A 25,270-nucleotide genomic window follows, 5' to 3' on the forward strand; every position below is an offset into this window, starting at 1 on the left:
ACTGCTTACTTATTTTAGATCCCTGTTTAAATCAGAGAGTATTGTGTATTTATTTATGGGAGAAGTGTGTTTTGTATATATTATATTTATTTTGCCTGTTTGTGAGAGAATTTATTTTAAAATTATGCAATAAAAGTTAAATTTTACAAAATATATAATTATTAACAACAATATGAGAGTGCTCATATCACAGAGTTTCTTTTTTCTTTTTCCTAAAACCATAATACTCTACTCTAGTGAGCACCACCGCTATCAAGATAATTATCCAGCAATTGCTTTATATTAAGTGATAAGCGGACTGATATCGTTTTTCTATTTCTTTAATAATTTTTGATTTAGATATGACCTGTGCGACAATTTTCCCCTCTGTTCCCCTCCCTCTTTTGTACGTTTTTCCAGATGCCCCAAACAATCTGAAAGGGGATTCATCAGAGAAAATAACTTTACTCCAGTTCTCAGCAGTCCAATCCCTGTACCTTTTCCAGAATATCAGTCTGTCCCTGATGATGTGCGTGAAGATGCACTCACACCTGCCTGCTGCCATTCCAGAGCAAGCTCTGCACTGGTGGTGCCCCAATCCCGCAGCTCAATCAACTTTAGGAGACGGTCCTGGCGCTTGCTGGATGTTTTTGGGCGCCCTGAAGCCTTCTTCAAAAGTATTGTATCTCTTTCCTTGAAGTTCTTGATGATCCGATAAATGGTTGATTTAGTGCAATCTTACTAGCAGCAATTTGCTTGCCTGTGAAGCCCTTTTTGTGCAAAGCAATGAGGACTGCACGTGTTTCCTTGCAGGTAACCATTGTGAACAGAGGAAGAACAATGATTTCAAGCTCCACCCTCCTTTTAAAGCTTCCAGTCTGTTATTCTAACTCAGTCAGCATGACAGAGTGATCTCCAGCCTTGTCCTCATCAACACTCTCACCTGTGTTAACGAGAGAATCGCTGACATGATGTCAGCTGGTCCTTTTGTGGCAGGGCTGAAATACAGTGGAAATATTGTTTTTGGGATTAAGTACATTGTCATGGCAAAGAGGGACCTTGCAATTAATTGCAAATCATCTGATCACTCTTCATGACATTCTGGAGTTTATGCAAATTGCCATCATAAAAATAGAAGCAGCAGACTTTGTGAAAACCAATACTTATGTCATTCTCAAAACTTTTGGCCAAGGCTGTACACACTTACCAAAAAAATTAGGCTGGGCCAGCCCTGTGAATGTGCAACAGCTCTGTTCCATCCCTAAAGTTGGGTACACACTGATAGCTATATCGGCAGCTTGTTTGAACGGGTGATATATCTATAGTGCATCACCAGATGTATACAGCAGATATGACTGTGAATTACGTAGTTCATAGACATAGCTGATCTGCTGTGCAGCACAGCAGATGGGCGACATATCTGAAAGATATATCGGCCATCTGCTAGTGTGTACGGGCGACCCGCTGATTGCCCTAACACATGCTGCGGCACCCGGCGGTGATTGAAAGCTCAACTGGGCGGGCGATTAAATGCCCACCCATTTGAGCTGTCAAGCCTGCCACATCAGGCAGACGAATTGGTAAGTGTGTATCATACTTGCCTACTTTTGAAAAGTAGTTTCAGGGAGATTATAAAAGTAGAGGGGGCGTGGCCAGCTCTGCCCAAAGGGCGTGTCTACCATCACCTATGGGCTTATCATTTGCCACTCAGTGTAGGAGAGATTGGCTCCTTTTACACTACTAGATTGTCAGACCCAAATGCTAACAGGAGAAAGGTAAGAATGTGGGTGCTGAGTGTCACAGGCATTACCTGTCCCCAGAGAGGAATGAATGGCTGTCAGTGAGTGTCGTTTCAGAGTGTAGTTAATGCATGTGACACTCCACACCCAGCCACTATGGACCCCATAATGCAGTTCCTTTATATTGTAGCCACTGTAGTGGGGAGAAGAGAAGGGCCACCACTGCATGCCTGCGGCTGCCGCCGCATCCTCCATCGCCGCCAAGCACACTGTCCAACACTGCTAGGTGGCCACCGCTACTCACAACACTGCCAGGGGCTGGCTGGCAAATCTTATTCTGGGAGGCACACACACAGTACTAGCCCACAAGCTTCAAAAGTAGTAGTACAGGGACACTGATGACAGATGGAGGTAGCATCGGGGACACAGGTGATGGATGGAGGTTAGTAGCTGGAGCACAGGTGACAGAAGGCAGCAGTAACAGGGACACTGGTGACAGATGGCGGTAGTAGCAGGGGCACATAACAAATGGCAGTAGTAGCCAGGACATAGGTGACAGATGTTGTTAGTAGCAGGAGTATAGGTGACAGATGGCGTTAGTAGATGGGATACAGGTGACAGATGGGGTGGTAGCAGGGGTATAGGTGACAGATGGGTGTAGTAGAAGGGGTATAGGTGACAGAGGGACACAGGTGACAGATGGGTGTAGTAGCATGGGTATAGGGGACAGATGGGTGTAGTAGCAGGGGTATAGGTGACAGAGGGACACAAGTGACAGATGGGTGTAGTAGCAGGGGTATAGGTGACATATGGGTAGCAGGGTGTAGGTGACAGAGGGACGCAGGTGACAGATAGATGTAGTAGCAGAAGTATGGGTGACATATGGGTGTAGTAGCAGGGGTATAGGTGACAGAGGGATACAGGTGACAGAAGGGTGTAGTAGCAGGGGTATAGGTGACAGAGGGACACAGGTGACAGAAGGGTGTAGTAGCAGGGGTATAGGTGACAGATGGGTGTAGTAGCAGGGGCATAGGTGACAGAGGGACACAGGTGACAGATGGGTGTAGTAGCAGGGGTATAGGTGACAGATGGGTGTAGTAGCAGGGGTGTAGGTGACAGAGGGACACAGGTGACAGATCGGTGTAGTAGCAGGGGTATAGGTGACAGATGGGTGTAGTAGCAGGTGTATAGGTGACAGAGGGACACAGGTGACAGGTGGGGGTAGTAGCAGGGACACACATGACTGCCTGGACTGTTAATAGTAGTAGCAGTAGCAGAGATTGGTTGGGGGTAGTAGAAGTGACATACATTTAATCTGTGGGGGGTGTAGGTAGTAGCAGCAGCACTGACAGACATCAAGTGGTGGGGTGGTAGTAGTGGTAGTAGCAGGGACTGGGTGAGGGTAGTAGAAGGGACACAGAAGTCAGCTCGGATTAATACAAGCAGTAGGGTCACACAAATGGAGTATAAAGTTGTCAGTCAGTACCTGTAAGCAGGGATGCGCCGTCCTTCATTAGGCTACATGAGTCTGTGTGGGGCAGCTGCAGGGGGTAAGTGTGCTCCTCTCTCAGCCTCTCAGGATCTTCCACAGCAGTAGAACATTGCCTACCCACATCCTCCCCATGTTCTGCTGCAGCTGCCAGGACTCAGCACGACAAGAACAGCAGTCTGTCACTTTGAATCCCCGCCTCCTGTAGTCTTTGGTCAGGAGGTTGTGGAGCCAATCCTAATCCCCTGCTGTTGCTCAGACAATGGATGGAGTGCCGCAGGGGCTGCACACAGTCCAATATTGCATGCACCTACTGTGTTGGATACCTGGTGACCCACAGCAGTGCAAGATGGTGCGAGCCAGGTGAGCACAATCCCCCCTGCAACCCGGCAGAGTCCGCCCCTGGGAACCGGGTATTTGCAGTGGAGGGGAGCCTGGGACAGGAGGGGGGCAAGCAACTGGTAGAGGCAGAGAGTCAGCCGGGTACTGCTGGGGCTAGGACTAGGTGCGCCGCAGTGGTGCTGGCATATCTTCATTCATGACGTCTCCTGTTAGGCCCCGCCCCCTGCATTTCCAGACTTGCGCATGCACAGTACGGATTTTCACTGAGTGGCTGTTAAACCGGGAGAAGTAGTATGATTTGCGGGGCAGCGGGAGGCTTAATTAATAAACGGGAGACTCCCGCTAAATTCGGGAGGGTAGGCAAGCCTGGTGTGTATACACTTACCAATTGTCAGATAGGTCAGCCGAAAGTCCGACCTGTCCACCTAGTGTGTACCCAGCTTTAGATTGAATGTTGTGGCTGCAGTTCTAGTAAAATCATATTATAAACTACTGCTATTGCGGTTTGAGCTGCTAGCTGGGCAGAGGGTGGTATCTAGGAAATTGCCCGTGCCAGTGTACTTCATAAATGAAGGCTACTGATTTCAGTTAAACAAGAGATATCTGATAGAACATTTTTATAAAGTTTAAGTTAAATATATTCTAAATTATGTCTAATGCATTAAGAATAGTAACTACCAAGAAAGCACCAGTGACATTGCATGTCAAATGTGATCATGTTTGACATAAAGTGCGGTAGGAGGGTTCAATAAAGGATACTTCCCTCTAGCATCGACAACGCTCCTGACAGCAGGTGCATGTGCAAATGGGTATTAAGTAATTGCACGCTATAGGTTACAGATTCAAACTTTATTACAGTATTTACTAGAATGATAAAAATGCTAGTAAAAATATAATTTTTGCTGCAGGTGGAAAAGTAAATTAACAATTTGCACAATTTATATGAGGGACCTTTATAAATCATACTACGTGTCCGTAAAGGGGGAGTGACCTCGATCACGCTAGGCCACGTCCCCTGAAGTATGTTACTTTGGGGGTGTGACCGCATACCACGCCCCCCTTTTCACGTCATGCTGGGGGCGAGCCAACACTTCGGCAGCTCTGGGCTCTTCCAGCCTCCTCCCTGCTTTAAATTGGAGCCGCGCATATGTTCAGCTTCACAGTCACCACTGCACTCTGCATAGCAGAGTTGAGGCAGTGCCAGTGTCCACCAACCTCCTGACCGCTAGCGGGAGGGGTGAGTTTACCTGAATGGGCTGAAAAAAATCCCACAGATTTGCACCACGAAGATTGGCAAGCTCTGTAAAAATGTTTACATCGGAATTGGAAATCTTTATAAATACTGTAGAATGTATGCAGAAAGATTTAATGGCCCTTCCCCTTACCATAGCAATGTGTGAAGTCATCTTGTCACCATGAATAAACATTTTCTGTTGCTGTACTTCACGTGACATTCCTAGTAAATGTTTAAGTTTACATGTAATAAAACTAGTCAAACAAATAAAAAGACCAGTGGCGTATCTATAATGGGTGCAGGGTGTGTAGTGCAGAAACCCTGGGTAAGAGGGCCGTAGACTGCACACAGTGCACCCAGAACAGATCCTGCTGTGTGTCGGTCAGCAGGTCCACTGCTGTAATCTGCCAGCAGTACCATCTTTTGGTGATATCTTTGAAAAGATGGAGCCAACACAAGTGATTGCAATGGCCCTGGGTCAAAAGCCATTACTATCTTCTGCACACCACCTTCAAAAAAAATGTAGCTGGAAAGATGGCGCCACCAGCAGACGGTAGGGTGGTGAGCACCCAAGGTGTTAATACACCTCTGATAAAGACACTATGCAAACATACAATCTTTGACATAATTAAATAGTTCAGGAACAAATATGTATATTTATTTCTTAAGTTATATACAATGGTGTCCCTCCCCGTGGCGATACCAAGTGCGGGTAAGATTGTAGCGGGCGCGGCGTAGTCGCGTGCTGGCAAAAAGGGGCGTGACCTCACGGGCAGGGGGAGTGACCTTGTGGCCTGAATCACCGTTTTAGTCACTATGGGGTCCCGGAAATGTGGACTGCCCCTGGGGACCAATATGTGTGCAGTGCCGGCTTCCTCACTGTGTCAGGAGCCTAGCGCTGTACGTAATGCTGTCACTGAGGTGTTGGCACTTTGGTATCATCCCTCGGCGGGTGACACCCGGGTGTGGCCCGCACCTCCAACGTGACGCCACTGGTTATTTATATAGCACATACATATTAAACAGCACTTTGCAGAAAATATTTATGTCATTCACATAAATCCATGCCCCAGTGGAGCTTACAACCTATGATTACTATTGGGGGCATTACTCAGGGGACATTACTAGGGGCATTACTCAGGTGGCAATACTGCTGGGGGCATTACTATTGGGGGCACTACAACAGGGGGCATTACTACTAGGGGCACTGCATAAGGGGCACCACTCCTGGGGGCACTGCATAAGGGGCACCACTACTGTGGGCTCTGCATAAGGGGCACTACCACTGTGGCCACTGCATAAGGGGCACTACCACTACTGGGGGCACCACTACAGAGGGCACTGCATAGGGGCACTCCACATAAGGGCACTACCACTGTGGGCACTGCGTAAGGGGCATTACCAGTACTGGGGGCACTGCATAAGAGGCACCACTACTGAGGGCACTGCATAAGGGGCATCACTACAGTGGGCATTATGTGTAAGGGGTACCACATGTAAGGAACACTACTGCTGTGGGCATTGTGTATAAGGGGCACAGAAGTGGGCATTGTGTAAAAGGGGCACTGCTGTGTGTCATACATGAATAAGAGACTTAGAGGAGTATTCAATATGAAACATTAACTTCACTGTCGAAGTTAACGTCTCATATCGGAGTTTCTACCTGCGTTAAAGTATCGGGCGCGCTCTCGCTTATCCCCGTATTCAATATAAAATTAATGAAAACGGGAAACTCCGAAGTTGGATTTGCGTAAAGTTACGAATTTTTCCTTAAAAAAATTGTAAGACCCCCCTAAAGTTGTAAAAACATGGGGGAACACTATGGGTACCCCCGTTTTAGCCTTTAATTGAAAGTCGGGGTTTTAAATAGCCGCAGCAGGTGTTTTTTTCCCGACATTGAAGAAGTGTTGCAGAAGAGCACTTAGGTTATTTTTTTCGTTTTTTTAAGTGGTCCCATCAAATTTGGGGTACATGAAAATAGGTACTAGCATATTTTTAAATCCCTAAAGTAAATTTTTTTTAATTCTGCATTTGTGCACCTGCCGCTATAATTCTATTCTAGAAAACACCTGCCGCATACTTGCAGAATAGCCCTGAACCTATTTCCCTATTGTTAAACAATTTTTTCCCATTTTTTTTTTTTCACCCCAATTTTTAAATTAATTTTTGGAGGTGTCCCTATTTTTTTAAAAAACTTTTTTTGACACAGTTCTTTTTTAAATGTCATTCCCAGGGGTGCAGGCTATTTTTTTTAAAGCCTGCACCCCTAAACCCCAATTCTGCACTTTTTTTCGACACCTATTCAATGGTGAAAAGTTATCCCCGTTTTTTATCAAAGACTTTTCAAAACTGCGATAACTCTTTGAAATTGAATACGGTGTAAAAGTAAAAGCTGCGATAATGACGTCATACCTCCGATATTAACGCAAAAACGATGTTTTCGCTGCCATATTGAATACCCCTGTATGTGGTGTAATGTGAATCAAGAATGTGCTACTGTGTGGCGTAATTTGTATCGGGAATACTATTATGTGACCACGCCCCTTTTTTCGGTGCGCGCTTTCCCTTTATTGACATTGCACCGAGGGGAGGCGGTGCGTTCCACCACTTCTCTAGGACCACTTTAAGCACTGTATATATGCGACCCATGCAGTACATGTAATAGTGCAGGCTGCCTACGTGCATTACTACAGTACACTATACTCTGCTTATTTCCTTACAATGTTTCGCCTACAAGTCATTTAGTATGCTTAGTTATGAAATATCCCATATTGCACCTTGAATGTCCTTATACAGCACACTGACATGAAGAAGAAACGTGAACAGTAATAACATAATAGTAATAAAAAAAACTTTTGTAACTCTTAAAATCTTTAAATATCATATACAACTTCACATTATAGGTATAAAAAATATGCACATGTCAATAAAAGAGACTAAAATATACTCATTCATAATAAATGTAATAATGACTCACTAGGTATTCCAGAGCTGAAACGTATAAACAGACAGTCGTAGTATTCAGTAATCCGTTCGCTACTGCTGAAGTGGTTTTATGCTCTTCCCTTCACTCAAGCGAATGGCGCTGGCTGCTAGCCCATGACAAATATGGCCGCCCCTTATTCCTACTTGTTTCCAATCAGCACTCAGCTGCTGTGTGACGCTAAGGAGGCAGCGATAAGAAAAACAACAGAACGAGGAAGGTCGCGGCGCATGCGCGTTACTAATAGTCCGACAGTGTGTGTGGACTGGAGCTTTCTTGTCCGTATTGCAGGTCTGTACTGAAGATCCTCTGTGCACTCGCGCTATACTAGCAGACAGGAGGGGCAGAGCCGGGCCTGTATATAGTCGTCTAATTCTCCTGTGCATGCCGGGCAGACGTGTCTCCGTCTTTAGAAGCTGTGTGCTACTGCTGCATGAATGAAGCTTCGGTGCTCTTTATGACCAGTAGTAATTCCCTTTAAAAAATAAAGGAAGTGCACGTATGCTTGTGTCTAGTGTGAGGGTAGGTGGTAGATTTATACTGTAACATGTTGGGTTGATGTGTAGCTTTGTGTTGCAATACTGTTGAGAAATGAACACAAAGAAACTGCATGCTCTATATGTCACATAACAGCTGGGGGCTATAGATCTGACATTACCACTTTTACCTAGTACCACTGCAAATCTTATATACTGCGCATGTAAGCACCGTGCACTGCTGGCGCACCCTGGTCTACTGCAATCCTTCTCGCAGAACACGTTTCTTATGCTTTTTTGTTAGTTATATTTATGAACATATGTTGGTGTTCAAAGGTGACACAATAAGGACAAATCCAGATTGAGTTGTTTGTAAAAAGGCTGAAAAATGTCTTTTAGCAAAATTGTGAGTTTTCAGTCATGCTTTGTTTGGTGCCCAAACAGTACAAAATGGGTATCCACTTACATGGCTACGTTGCTCACTAATCTGGATTAACAGTATTTATGCTATTGTGCATGTTAGGTATAGATTGCTCTGCAGAGTGCAATACAGACCATTATTTTATTTTTTTGGGGCATCTACAAATACAAATGTAAATAGTTTATTTTGTATATCCGTTAAAACGTTTGAAAATGATTCTTGCAGTTGAGCCATGTCTGGAACTAAAGGGAGAGCGAAGAAAAAGGCCATCCCTGAGACTTCACCTGACAACGTCCCTGTACGGTCATCTGTCCGACAGGTACCATTCAGTCTTTTTCTGTCATGATATGGAAAAGTTGTTGTTTTGTATCTTGTTTCTTTTTCCATTTTACTGATTTCTTTATCACAGTTACTGGGCACTGACTATGCTAAGTGGTAACTTCATTAGGTACAACTTTCTAGTACTAGGTAGGACACCCATTTTCCCCTAGAACAGCCGGAATTCTTCATGGCAAGGATTTAATAAGCTGCTGGAAAACTTCCATAGAAATTCTGGTCCATGCGGACGAGAGAGAATTGCGTAGTTGCTGCAGGTTTCTTGGCTGCACATTCATCCTGTAAATCTCTCATAACACCACATCCCATAGTGCTCTAAAGGATTAAGATCTGGTGACTGTGGAGGCCGTTAGAGTACACTGAACTCATTATTATGTTTGTGGTATCCTATTTATATGACGTGTGCTTTATGGAGCATTATTCTGCTGGGATTAGCCATTATAAGATGTGTAGACTGTGGCAGTAAAGGGGTGCACATAGTCAGCAACCACACCTGATGGCCGTGCCATTTAAGCAAACCTCAATTGTTATCAAGGGGTCTAATATGTGCCAACACCATTATGCCACCAGTCTGAACCATAAGGCAGGTTGGCTTCATGGAGTCATATTTTTTTACACCAAATTCTGACCCTACCAGGTGCATGTCACAATTGAAAGGGATTTGTCAGACCAGGTGACCTTTTTCGAATCTCCATTTTTCAAGTTTTTGTGAGCCTGTGCCCATTGTAGCCTCATTTTCTTGTTCTTCGCAGACAGGAGTGGAACTTTGTGTGGTCTTCTGCTGCTGTAGCCTATCCAATTAAAGATATGATGTGCTGTATGTTTAACTATTCTATTCTGCACACTGCTATTGTAACACATGTTTACTTGAGCTATTGCCGACTTATTGTTAGCTTGAACGATTCTGTTGTAACCTCTCTCATTGTCATTTTCACCCACAGAACTAACGCGATTTGCATGCTTTTTGCTTTGCTCACCATTCTTTGTAACATTTAGACTAGTGTTTATGAAAATGCCAGATGATTATCAGTTTCTGAGAAACTCCAACCATCCCATCTGGTACCAACAATTTTTCACGGTCAAAGTCCCTAAGATCACATTTGTTCCCCATTGTGGTGGTTGGTTTGAACAACAACTGCACCCCTTGACCATTTTTGCATTCTTTAGGCATTAAGTTGTTGCCACATGATTGGCTAGGATGATACTTGAATTAATGAGCATATGTACAGGTGGATCTAATAAAGTGAGGGGCAGATTTAGTTCGCCATGGATTTATCTGGGTTTGATCTGTGTGGTCTGTTCCCCGGGTAAAGTGACTGGAGCTATTCAATTACAGACCTGCAATCAACCTACCATCAGTTCTGAGGCTTCAGTCAACACTTCTTTCTGCTCACACCCTCCACACGCCCAAGTGTATGTCTGTATCTAAGTTTAGTGGGAATTGCTATGTTATAGTCTAATGTTTATAGCCAGGATGTTTTTTGGTATCCACCTTTGTAATTGTACATTTCAACATAAATTGTAAAGCACATTTGACAGTTTTAATTTTAATTTTGGGTATATATTTTATTACATACTTAAAGTTATAAACTTGTTCATGCTGTTCCAATTTTATTTTGATCAGGTGAAGAAAAAGACCAGTGCTAGTTTTGATGATGATGATGATGATTCCTCTGAAAAGAAATATAGGAAGTGCGAGAAGGCAGGATGTACAGCAACATGTCCAGTTTGCTTTGCTAGTGCCGCTGAAAGGTGGGCTGGACATGGTCAGACGAAGATAAACAATTTTCTGCCGTGGATTGTTTGTTATTGTCACAGTGGCAATACTTGGATCATGGTATAAAAGATAGATAGTAAAAAGGTCAACAGTGTCTAGATCAGTGTTGGCTAACCTTGACACTCCAGCTGTTCTGGAACTACATAACCCAGCATGCACTGCTACAGTTTTGCTATTAGGGCATGCTAAAACTGTGGCAGGGCATGCTGGGATTTATAGTTCCACAGCTGGAGTGTCAAGGTTAGCCAACACTGGTCTAGATAGACATCATATGTTAGACAGTCAGTAGGTCGACATGGAAGAAGGTCACCGTGGAAATGGTCGACATGCAAATGGTCAATACTTTTTTTTTTTTAATTTCTCCTAACCCTAATGTTCACCCTAACCCTCCCTCCTGTTGCCTACCCCTAACAGACTGGGTAGGTGCCTAACCCTCCAGTAAGTGCCTAACCCTAACTGTTGGGATAAGTGCCTAACCCTTACCCTAAAAAAAGACAAAGAAAACCCATTTGTGTTTCGACCTTTTGACTTTCGACCGTTTGTACCTGTCGACCTTCTTTCATGTCCATCTTTACTGTCTGTTTAAAGTCCGTATAGCCAATATTTGTTGATGCACAATTTAGTTATTGTAGTGTATAAATACATCACATGCTCATCCAAACCTACCTTTTTATGAAAAATGGGAGTGCAGCAATAAGCCCAGTCTGCACCAGGTTTTATTGGGACTGAAAATGCTAAAATAAAACACTAGTGCCTTAAGATAAATCAATAAAAGTATATAAGCATAGTGTTAGAATCCGTGAAAGAAAAGAACACTACTTAGGGCCATATTCAATTGCCGGCGAAAAACCTTTATTGGCGATACTTTTTCACCGATTACTTCATTTTCGCCAATCTGGACTTATCCCCGTATTCAGTTCTTCCGACTTTTCGCTGGTGCAGAAAGTCAATGGATAGAACCCTGCGAAAACGTATCACCTATGAATAGGTGTTGAAAAAAAGTGCAGAATTGGGGTTTTGGGGTACATACTTCCAGAAACCACCTAGCACCCCTTGGACTGTCCCCCAAAGGTAAACTGTTATTTTTTATTATAAAGTTACCCAGGACACCCCAAAAAAGTACTTTTGTTTTAAGGGCGAAAAAACTAAAGTTGGGGGACAAGTTTCTAAATTAGCGAAATAGACTCAGGGGGGGTCCCCAAGTATGCCACAGGTGTGTTTTTGTTTTTTTGTTTTTTTTATATTGCAGGTGGTTGCTGCAGGTGTTTTTTTTTTTTTTTTTACGATTTTTAAAAGTTCAGATTAGCCACTTTAAAATATGATTGCACTCATTTTCATGTACCCCAAATTTGCTGGGACTACTAATTAAAAAAAACCAACTTGCTAAATACTATTCTTCATCACTTTTTCAAAGACGCTAAACTGCACCTATTGAGACCATTTAAAGACCAAAAATACCTTCAGCAGGGCTATTAGGGGGTACCCATGGTGAACCCCCATGTCACAGCATCTTTAGGGGGTTGTCAGGCTGTTTTCCCCCAAAATTACCTCACTTTTCACATTTAATTTTATATGGCCCTTATAGTGTCAACAATGAGAATTTAACCAACAAAACATTCCATCCATTCAAGAAAAAGATGGATCTATCGATCTATCTGTTTAATGGGCATTATTATTTAACATTAAAAAGTGGGTAAAAACTGTAAGCCACCATTTTTACGGCTCTACTTGGAAACATGCTTGTGACCGCAAGTACTGTGAGGCAGCAATACAGTTTAAGAAACCGGAATACAGTTTACAATAACAATGTTTGCATTAAATACTTGTTTTTTTTTTATATGTACCACTTTTACAGAATAGCCATCTAAAATATTTTCAGAATCCTATATTTTTTTTTTTTTTTTTTTTTTTAAGTCTTGTTTCTATAAAACACTACTACATAGCTAATAGCCATTGTATTCTGTCACTCCCACTTTAATACTTCAACATCAAGGTGAAAATACAGTTTTATGACCTTTTTCTGACAGCATGTCGTGTGGATTGTTCTACACCCAAAGGGATATATGTGTGCTGCCTTGTGTGGCATCTGCTTAGATTTTGCACTGGGCTCAGGGGTTCTTAGTTACGTTATTGGGTGTATTTATACAAATGTATTTGCAGAATTGCATAATCCTGTCTATATACATATAAAAGTCTGAGGGCCTGATTCAGAGATAGGTGCAATGCAGATATATTTGCAGAAAGAGCGACTTTTTCCTAATGTGCATGTGCGAACGATACATGCGCAGTGATTGCATTGCAATTACTCTCGTACACCGGAACCACTCGCAAAGTGAGTGACAGGTAGTCAGTGTTTGGGGGAGGTAACTGGGGGGTGGTTTAGAAAAAAGCAGTCATGTCTGACTGTTTAAACGCGGTTTCGTGGGCGTGCATAAATTAGCCATTGTGTTCTCCTACGCAGCATAAGACCTCTCTGCGTGTCAGGAGAGCTGCAATGTTTGCGGCTGGTCAGACTTGCCTTACATGCTGCGTGACTGCTCGATGTGCGTCGTTAGTACCAATGTGTACGCTGTTTTACATCATCATATAGATATGAGAATGCTGCAGTGGGTGTCCCTATGCTCGGCTGTACACTGGAAGACATTAGCATATTTTATTGTCACAACTGCTATCCATGTGAAACCGCAGCTGCGATTCCATTAGCGTAAATCTCTGAATCAAGCCCTGAGTCCATAATACTGACCACTAATACTGATCACTATAATCTGTAGCCATAAGGAAAGTTATTTAACCTCTCAATCTGCATGAAATCTCTTAATTTGATTACGTCTTACCTTCACGGAATTCTAAAACTATTTACATTGCAAGTATTGCTAGACAATAAACGTGATAACCATTGGTAGTATATTTAAAAGAATAAATACTCCAAGGTGAAAATATAATATTAAATACTTTGATTTCAGGTGTGCTAAAAATGGCTACACTTCAAGATGGTATCACCTTTCCTGTGGGGAGCATTTCTGCAATGAGTGCTTTGATCACTACTATAGGAGGTAGGTGCGTCTGTCTGTCTATCTCCTCTAATCCTTTTATACAACTATACAATTGTGCAATTAATTTTTCTTTGAAGTCACAAGGATGGTTACGAAATATATTCTTCTTGGAAACGAATCTGGACAAGTAATGGGAAAAGCGAACCAAGTCCCAAAGCGTACATGGCTGACCAGCAGCTTCCATACTGGGTAAGATGTTTGTTTGGCTTAACTCTACAAATTAATGCCTTAAAAATTAAATTGACCATAAAACTGGTATTAAATTTATGTGTAACTAATAAGATAAGAAAATACTTTGGGTAGTGTAAAACATCCTCACGCTACTTGCTTGTATATGGCTCCCGTATTCATTGTTTGGATTACAGAATATTAATTTCACCTTATTAAAAGTTTTTTTATTCAGTAAGAATGCAGTATTAACATTTGTGTCAGAATAAAGGATGCCAAGGATGTCATCCTGATGTATAGGTAAAAAATAACTGCTTTTTGCTTTATTGTACAATTATTTTAGTATATTCTGTCACTTTATTTTATTATATTTTGCATGCAATTGATTTGTATTGCATAACTTCTAGGTACAATGCACAAAACCTGAATGTGGGAAATGGCGTCAGTTGACAAAGGAGATACAGCTAACAATACAAATGGCAAAAACATACAGATGTGGCATGAAACTGAATAACTCACTCAAGGTAATTGGCTTTGTGGTGACAGTGTTTTATGTGCATGTTCATGCATGTTTATGTGCTATCACATACTTTATAACGCGGTTGCACGCTACACTGTGCCATATTATCCAGGGTGTTCACTGTGTATTTTGTTATTCTTGTGGCTATTGCTGGCAGAGGAAAGAATAACATGCAGCCTGATGCTGCTCCTACTCTGGTGTCTGTAAGCCATGCTCTGCAGGCTTGGTCACAGAGGACCTCATTCAGGATGGTCTCTGTATTAATTGTTACACAGCCCCAGGCCCATCAGCCCTGGTGTCTCTTCCTCAGGACCCACCCTGGGCTGCCTTTTCACAAATGCTGGCAAAACTGGCGGACCACATAGCAGTCCCCTTGGTAGCTCCCCCTATGGGATGGCCACAGCAGGTACTCCCTGCAAATCCTTTGGCTCCCCATGGGTAGATGTACTGTCTACCTCAGTACAGAATTTGGCTAATATTTGTACGTTTTTTCAGCAAATGCTGCAAAAAGAAAAGCCTTTACCTATTAAACGTACTATGCTATCTTCCCATTCCACACCGTTATCTGATTGAGATATCATCTGGGGAGGCAGAAGACACAGATCTCTCTACTGTCTTCTTCTCTCTTCTCTCTTCTCTCTTCTCTCTCTCTCTCTCTCTCTCTCTGGAGAAGAGGAGCCACACTCTAAACTAAATATACCTGCTCTTGTGAGAGCTATTAAAACTATTCTAAAAATAAAAGAGGAAGAACCTGCTCAGAAGAATAAACATACACTTTTTAAGCGACAAAAGGTTGTTTTACCAGAGTTTCCTCACTCTGACCAACTATCTGATCACATGAGTGAAGCTTGGAATATGCCTGGTAAAAGGTTTCAAATTCCAAAACTGTTCAGTTCCTTTTATCCTCTTCCAGCTACTGATTGTAGGGATGTGGTCTCCCATGGATACGCCCCCTCATTCTTGAGGCAACCCCCCCCACAGGACCTCCATCTGACCCAACCAAGGCCCTGCTGCTCCAAAAAGCCATTCAGTCTTTACTGAATTCAGGAGTACTAATTTGGGTCCTATCCTCACAACGGGGCAAGGGCTATTATTCTACCCTTAGTTCAGAAGCCCAATGGGTCTCATCTGCTTATCCTCAAATCTCTGAACAAGCTTATCAGGGTGCCCAGGTTTCGATAGAAATTCTCCGTTCCATTATCCTAGCTATGGAGCCTGGGGATTTATGGTATCTCTGGACATTCAGGATGCTTACCTTGCCTATAGCGCCTTCTCCTCAACAATATCTCCGGTTTGCTATACTATAGCAACATTGCCAAATTCAGGCTCTGCCATTCGGTCTTTCAATGATTACCCCCCCCCCCCCCCCCCCCTGGCTCTTTACCAAGATCATGGCAGTTACGGCAGCATCTATTCGTCGGCAAGGGATCAGACTGCTCCCATACTTGGATGATCTCTTGCTGTTGGCCAGCTCCCCAGAGACTCTTCACCACCAATCTGCAGGTAACCATTGCCTTTCTTCAAAGGCACGGTTGGCTGATCAACTGAAAAAAAATCTTCCCTAACACCTTCTCAAAGGATGGTACATTTGAGGCCCTCCTGGTCTCTCGAGTTCAGAGAATCTTCCTAACGGCGGACAAGATTTCAGCAATCCAGCACAGACTACGCAGACTGCTGCACATTCGCCGAGTGTCAATTCACTCTGCAATGCAGGCCTTGGGATCAATGGTGTCCACCTTCAACATGGTGGCTTTCGCCCAGTTTTACTCCAGGCCCCTACAACACCTGATCCTTTCCAGGTGGAATGGGCTACCCCATCTGCTCAAATCCCAGATGATGCGCCTCCCCTATAGGTTCGCCTGTCCCTAGCCTGGTGGCTACAGACTTCCCATTTGAACAAGGGTCCTCCCGGACTGGGCTCTCCTCACCACGGACGCAAGCCTCCAAGGGTGGGGTGCTGGCAGGAAAATGGTCTCTACTTCCAGAAGTCTTTCAGCTTCTAGTGGACAAATGGGATCTAGCCGTGCTTACGGGGAGTGGAAATACTACCCTACTAGTGTCTGCGCCTAGTCTACAAGTTCTAGGTATTCATCCTTTTCATGAATGGTAATCCCTGTAGCGGGTTTTAAGTCCTTTTAATGGAGGTACTAGCGCTGCGACTAGTTTACAGTGGTGATTGTTTCCTAGTTAGTAGATCACGTTGGACAGCAGCAGGGCCACTGCCTGTAAGGTCCTCTTGGGGAAGCTGAGATAGATGAGCTACGGACTTCTTTCAGGACTTCTAGCTTGCTTTGCTGCACCTCTGTGGGGGTGTTTTTCAACTTGCCCCATGGGTTCTAATGAGAGGGCCCGGGAACGTCTTGTACATCTGTTTTGAGCTTTTCTTCCAACAGGATGGCGAGACAGGGTGTCTCACAGCGACTCCACCGTCCATTTATCTGTTGGGAAAAGTCAGAGTCGCACATCTTGCAGCTCCTTTACAAGCTTGTTCTCATGTCTGTTCTTGTTCTCCACGGTATGCTCAGCTATACTTAACTCGCGTTTTCCAAGGCTTCTCGTCAGCTACAGGAATTGTTAACTTTCCTTCTGGATGTCCACTTCCTTGTTCAGTCTCGGGGCTAGTTTCTGTGGAGACTACGTTAGCCCTTGCCTTGGTATTTTCTGGAGTTGGTCCTCTAGATGGGCTAGTTGTTCCTACTCTGGTCTAGGACCAGCAATGTGGCTAGCACTGGCCGCTGTGGTTCATCGTTACCAAGGGTTGCTGATTTGGGGGTCGAAATCTCCGCTCTACATTGCTTTGGTACCGAGGCTTACCCACGTGGACTTACGCACTGGGTTTCGGCTGCTGTTCGTGTTGCCTTCATTGGGGTATTAGGAGCATACTGAACCTGTGACCTGACCTATGGTTTTGTGTTTTTCTCTTTATTTTAAGAAGGAGTTCATGAGTCGGACTACCTTTTGTTGCGACATTGCCGTCTGGATGGCTAAGGGAGTGTATCCTCAGCATTTGTGGTACAAATTGTGAGTTCGAATCGTTCTGGGCCCAATTTCTCTTACTGGGCGTGCGTGCCGCTTACATGCCTTATGTTTTGGGGACTCCCTGACGTAGGCTTCTCGGGATGCTTATTCTGTGTGACGGTCAGGTGCAGTTTCCTGCCTCCTTGGTTTAGTCCTCGCAGTGGTCTGCTTGCAGTCCGTTCCCTTTAATTTCTCATCCTTGAGGCTGTAGCCTGGTCTTGGTCCGATGGGCTTGAACTTGCCTTTGCTGGGGCGGCTGTAGGGTGGGCTGAATCCATTGGAATTCTGGCTTCTCCATATTGTTTTCTCTCTGATTTACTATATTTTTTAAGCTGCTTCTGTCAGAGACTTGAACTCTTTTTGCTCATGTTTTCTAGGTGGCCCGACGTTGTAGGTGTCGGTACTCTGTTATTTGGGAGACTCTGGGCCTGTTTCAGACCCGGTTGCAAGCGCTGAGCGCTCGCAACCGGGTCGATGGTGGCCCAGAGCGCATGCAGCTCCGTCGTGCGCATGCGCAAGACCCGGATAGCGACAGGTAATCCGTCGCTCCGGGTCTCGCACCAAAGGGGGCGTGCTGTCGATGTTGGGTGACAGCATGCCCCCTTTGGTGTGCGGGCCGGGGGGTGGCTGCCCAGATGGAGGCGTTCCAATGAGAACGCCTACCGTTTGGGGGCGGCCCCACTGACCTCACAAGTGACGTCAGTGGGAGAGCTTTCAGCTCTGTTTGAGCCGAAAGCTCTCTGGGGCTTGCGGCCATGAGACCCTACCACAAGGGTCTCGTCACAAGCCCGATGGTCGCGATGGTCTTGACCAACACGACCATCATCCTGGCCGCTCGCATTAGCTGTGGGTGGCAACCCACAGCAATGCGAGCGGCCAGGAGGTCGCTTCATAAGAAAAAAAAAAAAACGCCCTGATTCAGAGCGAGTGCTCTGTCAGAGCGTTCGGCTCTGAATCAGGGCCTCTGTTTGTTGTAGTAGATGTCTTGGAGTTTGGCCTCTGCAGATTGGGTATCCACATTGAAGTCCGTGTCAGCCTGGTAGCTCTGGTTGACCTCGGATTTACCAGGTTAAATAAGACAGGTGTCCTGGCCCAGGTTGACCACAGGACAGGTCTGGGCCCCGTGTTGATCACATGTGGGTTTACTTATAGGCAAGGCTGGTATACTGTAATCTTGACCACAAATAACGCAGGATGCAGTCTTTTTTTCTTCCATTGTGAAGCTGATTTATGCTGGTTTCTTTCCACTGGGAGTAGTCCTTTGGTGTCTTCTATCCACGTTTTCCTGGCGGGGCAGCTACCTGCTGAACTTACAGGGCCTGTTTTTCCGTGGCAGCCAGTCTACCAGTGCCGGTTAGGTCATCTGTTTACCAACAGGTTCACCATGTTTTTCTAGCTTTTCGGAGTTTGCATCTAAGAATGTTTGTGTGTGTATGTATGTTTATATATATATATATATGTGTGTGTGTGTGTGTGTGTGTGTGTGTGTGTGTGTGTGTGTGTGTGTGTATATATATATATATATATATATATATATATATATATAATATTCCAGAAAAAAAAATTCTGCACTCACATCTTAAGTTATATCCAATAGTCAGGGGGCACGACAGAGGGGGAGTCCACATCAATATAATCAAAATAAAGAAGAAGGCACTCACCAAAAATCCATTAATTCAAAAGTTCTTTTATAGGAATAAACTCTCATGTTGCAAAAAAACAGGTCGATGTTTCGGTCCATCCAGACCTTTGTCAAGACATCCAATAGAAACAGCAGACTTTTGACTTTATAGATTTTTGGTGAGTGCCTTCTTCTTTATTTTGATTGCTTGCATATATACAGTCAGGTGCATAAATATTGGGACATTGACAGAATTTTCATATTTTGGCCTTTATTCACCACCACAATGGCATTGAAATGAAACAAACAAGATGTGCTTTAACTGCAGACTTTCAGATTTAATTTGAGGATAATTACATCCAAATCAGGTGAACGGTGTAGGAATTACAACGGTTTCTATATGTGCCTCCCACTTTTTAAGGGGCCAAAAGTAATGGGACAAACTAAACAATTCTAAATCTAACTTTCACTTTTTAATACTTTGTTGCAAATCCTTTGCAGGCAATTACAGCCTGAAGTCTGGAATGCATAGACATCACCAGATGCTGGGTTTCATCCATGATGATGTTCTGCCAGGCCTCTACTGCAAATGTCTTCAGTTCCTGCTTGTTCTTGGGGCATTTTCCCTTCAGTTTTGTCTTCATCAAGTGAAATGCATGCTCAATCGGAATCAGGTCAGGGGATTGACTTGGCCATTGCATAACATTCCACTTTTTAGTCTTAAAAAACTCTTTGGTTGCTTTTGCAGTATGCTTCAGGTCATTGTCCATCTGCATTGTGAAGCGCCGTCCAATGAGTTCTGAAGCATTTGACTGAATATGAGCATATAATATTGCCCAAAACACTTCAGAATTCTTTCTGCTGCTTTTGTCAGCAGTCACATCATCAATAAATACAAGGGAACCAGTTCCATTGGCAGCCATACATGCCCACGCCATGACACTACCACCACCATGCTTCACTGATGAGGTGGTATGTTTTGGATCATGAGCAGTTCCTTTCCTTCTCCATACTCTTCTCTTCCCATCACTCTGGTACAAGTTGATCTTTGTCTCATCTGTCCATAGGATGTTGTTCCAGAACTGTAATGGCTGTTTTAGATGTTGTTTGGCAAACTCTAATCTGGTCTTCTTGTTTTTGTGGCTCACCAATGGTTTACATCTTGTGGTGAACCCTCTATATTCACTCTTGTGAAGTCTTCTCTTGATTGTTGACTTTGACACATATACACCTACCTCCTGGAGAGTGTTCTTGATTTGGCCAACTGTTGTGAAGGGGTTTTTCTGCACCAGGGAAATAATTCTTCTGTCATACACCACAGTTGTTTTCCGTGGTCTTCGGGTCTTTTGGTGTCGCTGAGCTCTCCGGTGCGTTCTTTCTTTTTAAGAATGTTCCAAACAGTTGATTTGGCCACACCTAATGTTTTTGCTATCTCTCTGATGGGTTTGTTTTGATTTTTCAGCCTAATGATGGCTTGCTTCACTGATAGTGGCAGCTCTTTGGATCTCATATTGAGAGTCGACAGCAACTGATTCCAAATGCAAATGTCACACCTAGAATCAACTCCAGACCTTTTACCTGCTTAATTGATAATGAAATAACGAGGGAATAGCCCACACCTGTCCATGAAATAATAGCTTTTGAGTTGATAGTCCCATTACTTTTGGCCCCATAAAAAGTGGGAGGCACATATAGAAACCGTTGTAATTCCTATACAGTTCACCTTATTTGGATGTAATTACCTTCATATTAAGTCTGAAAGTCTGCAGTTAAAGCATATCTTGTTTGTTTCATTTCAAAGCCATTGTGGTGGTGAATAGAGGCCTAAATATGAAAATTCTGTCAATGTACCAATATTTATGCACCTGACTGTGTGTGTGTGTGCGTGTATATGTGTGTGTGTGTGTATGTGTATGTGTATATATATATATATATATATATATATATATATATATATATAAATAGATAGATAATATTGAACACCAACATTTTTCTCAGTAAATATATTTGTAATGGGGCTATTGTAATGAAAGTTTCACCAAATGTCAGCAACAACCCATGCAATCCACACATGCAAATAAATCACACCATAGATGTCCATAAATTAAGTTGTGTGCAACGTGAAATGACACAGGGAAAAACTATTGAACACGCTTACTAAAATTTGTTTAATACTTCATACATAAGCCTTTGTTGGTAATGACGGCTTCAAGACTCCTCCTGTATGGAGAAACTAGTCGCATGCATTGCTCAGGTGTGATTTTGGCCCATTCTTCCACACAAACCACAAATCTTGAAGGTTCCGTGGGCTTCTTCTATGAACTCTGAAAATCTATGGAAAGAACTAAAGATCAATTGGATTCAAGTCAGGTGATTGGCTGGGCCATTCTAGCAGCTTTATTTTCTTTCTCTGAAACGAATTGAGAGTGTCCTTGGCTGTGTGTTTGGGGTCATTAGCTTGCTGAAATGTCCACCCTTGTTTCATCTTCAGCATCCTGGTAGATGGCAGCAGAGATTTATGCCTCAGTACATTTTTCCATTAATCCTTCCTTCAATCACATGAAGTATGCCAGTACCGTATGCTGAAAAGCAGAACCACACCTCCCACCTCCAAACTTCACTGTTGGTATGGTGTTTTTAGAGTGATGTGCAGTGCCATTTCTCTTCCAAACATGGTGTATATTATGGCATCCAAAGAGTTCAATTTTGGTCTCATCTGACCAGACTATATTCTCTGAGTATTTCACAGGCCTGTCCAAATGTTGTGCAGCAAACTTTAAATGAGCTTCAACATGCTTTTTCTTCAGCAATGGAGTCTTGCATGTGGAGAGCGTGCATGCAGGCCATGGCGGTTGAGTGCATTACTTATTGGTTTCTTTGAAACAATTGTACCTGCTAATCCCAAGTCTTTTCGAAGCTCTTCACAAGAGGTCCTTGACTCTTGGACAACTCTTCTGATAATCCTTTATACTCCTCTGTCAGAAATCTTGCGAGGAGCACCTGGTCGTGGCCGGTTTATGGTGAAATGATGTTCTTTCCACTTCTGGATTATGGCCCCAACAGTGCTCTCTGGAACATTCAGAAGTTATAAATACTTCTGTAACCAATGCCATCAGTATGTTTTGCAACAATAAGGTTGCGAAGGTCTTGAGAAAGCTCTTTGCTTTTACCCATCATGAGATGTTTCTTGTGTGACACCCTGGTAATGAGACACCTTTCTTATAGGCCATCAGTTGGGACTGAACCAGCTTATATTAATTTGCACTGAAAAGGGGCAGGATTGCTTTCTAATTACTGATAGATTTCAGCTGGTGTCTTGGCTTTCCATTCCTTTTTTCGCCTCCCTTTCTTCATGTGTTCTATACTCCCTGTATCATTTTACATTATTACAAACAAAATTTATGGATATCTATAGTTTGATTTCTTTGCATGGGTTGTTGCTGACAGTAGGTGAAAATGTCATCACAAATATATTTATTGAGAAAAATGTGGATGTGTTCAATACTTATTTTACCCGCTGTGTGTGTGTGTGTATATGTGTGTGTGTGTGTGTGTGTGTATATGTATGTATATATGTATATGTGTGTATGTGTTTTAATTATAATTTATATTTTCTGACAGGCTGAAGGGTCAGACCATTGTTCTATGCCAGAGGATCTGGTAAGTAAAGATGAAATGAAAAATAATAATGATTTGATTTATATATTATAAACCACGTTCTCTAGTATTTTTTCTTTTCAGCAAAATGGATGGCTGTTTTCATTATGTGGAATAATAAATATGTATGTTCCTGTGGAATTCTGTGTCACATTGGGTTTGGTATAAAGATAGACAATGCCTAGATACCAAATGTCAATAGGTAGACAGGGTCAAAAGGTCGACAGGTACAAAAGATAGACACAAAAATGATAGTCACATTTTTTTTTTTTTTCTTTTTTCTAACCCCAATCTTCACCCTGACCCTAACCCTTCCCTTAGTGACTTTCCCCCTCCCTTGCTGCCTAACCCTAACTGTTAGGGTAAGTGCCTATCACTAGCTGTCCCTCCTAGTGCCTAATGCTCTTGTAAGTGCCTAACCCTAACTGTCGGGGTAAGTGCCTAACTGTAACTATCCCTCCTAGAGCCTAACCTAACCCTCCAGTAGAGCCTAACCCTAAAAAAAGTTGACCATTTTTGCGTCAACCTGTTGACAATGTCGACCTTTTGCCCCTATCTACCTATTGACTGCCTATCATTTGGTGTCGATGTAGGCATTGTCTATCTTTTTAGTGTAGATCTTTTGACTGGAATCCATCACATTAATGCATGAAGTCACTGGGTCACAGAACTCCAAGGTGACTTGAAGACAGCAGCGGCTCCTATCCTCCTGCATGAGGGTGGCTGCCGCTGCTGGGCCGGCCGGATCCCAGCGCCTGCACAAAAGATTTGGCAGGCGTCAGGAATGGGACATGCACAGAAGCGTCGCTGGCGATGCGCATAACACCGGCTTCTAGGTACTGCATCGGCTGCAGCCCCTAGAGGGCGTGTAGGGCTGCCCGAAGGCAGAGCAGCGGCTTCCATTTGAAGCCACTCTCTGCTAATCACATCCTGGACTTGTCAGTCCCAAGGCAGACAACACCTTTCCTTGGGGCTTTCAAATGGGAAGCCACTGCCAATCACAGTGTAGCCAGTGCAGTCACTGACTTTACTGGGGGGGATGGGGGGGCTGCAGCAAATCCGTCACTGCACATAGACCATTTCACTATAGGTAATGCTTCATTAAATATAAGGCTTGTTGCACTGTTCCTTAGAAATACTAAAGTGTGTATCTTACAGCTGTAGAATTATGGCTATGCAATATTCATGTGATGCGGAGATCTAATGTCATCACTTAAGTGTAGTATAGGATATAATGCAGCCCTTACTGTAAATTATCACAATGGAGATCCGTGATCTGTATAAAAGTGCTCCAACTGCGGCCTTGTGTCTTCATGTAGTCACGGGACTCTTGGGTCACTTAATGTACCTTCTGCTATTAAAGGATATTTTATCTCATCTAATATTTAGTATTAAGTCTACTGCTGTCTTACACATGTTTGATGTGTTATAAAATGTATTCTTTATTTTTGGTCACTGGCAGAGGGTATCTGAAGTATCAACCCACCCGTGGTATTCAATGCTTATCCTCCCTCCATTGCTGAAAGACAGCCCAGCAGCTGTATTATTAGCAGCCTACTACCCGGACTGTGTCGGCATGAGTCCATCATGTACCAGCACAAACCGTCTTCTTGGAGAAGGAAAATTGGAACAAAGCAGAGGAGCTCCTTCTAACTTGGCTAGTAAGAACCTGATTCCATAGTACTACACTTATGATAATAGCTGTTTAATTCTATTTTTGTTTTGATTTTTCTTTTCATATGTATCTTTAAAAAAAAAAAAAAAAAATGTTTAAACTTTTCATTTGTTCTATCCACTGCCTATCAGTGCAGAGATTTGTGGTGTCTTAGAAATAAACAGTGATGTTGCTGTTCTGTTTTTATTGTGAGCTTGTAACATTTGTGCCACTACATGAAAGACTGTGAAAATTGAAAATGTTTTGTATTTACAGCTGCAGGGATTAATCCATATTTTCAGCCATTCTACCAGCCCAATGAATGTGGAAAAGCACTATGTGTCAGGCCAGATGTAATGGAATTGGATGAGCTCTATGAGTTTCCAGAGTACTCTAGGGACCCCACAATGTACCTAGCCATAAGAAACCTTATTTTGGCCCTGTGGCACATAAACTGTAAGGTAGGTTCAAACTACTTTGTAAACCGCATTAAACTTGGATTGGATGAACTGCTGTGCCATCCTTTACAGTGAATTACTTTGTATCTTGCTTTGAATCTGGGGAACACTGGAGTAAGGTACTTAAATAACTATTCTAGAATTGAGTTCCGCCTCCTCTATATCCTCCCCTGTATAGCTAAATCGCTTCTATCATCTCTCCAACATGTTGGTCAATTATCGCATATAGCTGTACGATATTAGCAATATCGTACAGTTTATATGCAGTGAACGACGAAAGATATTAGCAGCAGCTACAGAGCACTGCAGAGAAAAAAATCCACTCCCTGAATGACGTCATGCGAT

The 25,270-nt window shown here is 43.2% G+C and overlaps 2 protein-coding genes across 4 annotated transcripts in view; one reads left to right on the top strand and one right to left on the bottom strand.

The window, feature by feature from the left end:
• The window catches only part of TPMT (thiopurine S-methyltransferase), a 101,952-nt gene extending 94,081 nt beyond the window's left edge, over window positions 1–7,871 (bottom strand). Inside the window, exon 1 of the mRNA XM_088475840.1 lies at window positions 7,761–7,871. The gene's annotated coding sequence lies outside the window, so the exon portion shown is untranslated. The remainder of the gene's footprint in view (window positions 1–7,760) is intronic.
• A 104-nt stretch (window positions 7,872–7,975) lies between these two features.
• The window catches only part of KDM1B (lysine demethylase 1B), a 75,280-nt gene continuing 57,985 nt past the window's right edge, over window positions 7,976–25,270 (top strand). For 2 of the 3 annotated variants that reach the window (XM_088475843.1, XM_088475846.1), the window contains exons 1-9: window positions 7,976–8,057; window positions 8,889–8,982; window positions 10,624–10,751; window positions 13,740–13,829; window positions 13,907–14,018; window positions 14,405–14,521; window positions 22,778–22,816; window positions 24,276–24,474; window positions 24,744–24,928. In XM_088475843.1, coding sequence (XP_088331969.1) covers window positions 8,896–8,982; window positions 10,624–10,751; window positions 13,740–13,829; window positions 13,907–14,018; window positions 14,405–14,521; window positions 22,778–22,816; window positions 24,276–24,474; window positions 24,744–24,928 — 957 coding nt within the window. In that variant the 5' untranslated portion in view covers window positions 7,976–8,057; window positions 8,889–8,895. Of the gene's footprint in view, window positions 8,058–8,113; window positions 8,289–8,888; window positions 8,983–10,623; window positions 10,752–13,739; window positions 13,830–13,906; window positions 14,019–14,404; window positions 14,522–22,777; window positions 22,817–24,275; window positions 24,475–24,743; window positions 24,929–25,270 lie in introns of those variants that run through there. The other variant, XM_088475845.1, reaches the window with a different exon arrangement.

The sequence above is a fragment of the Taudactylus pleione genome, unplaced genomic scaffold (genome assembly GCF_031769625.1).
Source record: "Taudactylus pleione unplaced genomic scaffold, aTauple2 ptg000179l, whole genome shotgun sequence".
Lineage (NCBI taxonomy): Eukaryota > Metazoa > Chordata > Amphibia > Anura > Myobatrachidae > Taudactylus > Taudactylus pleione.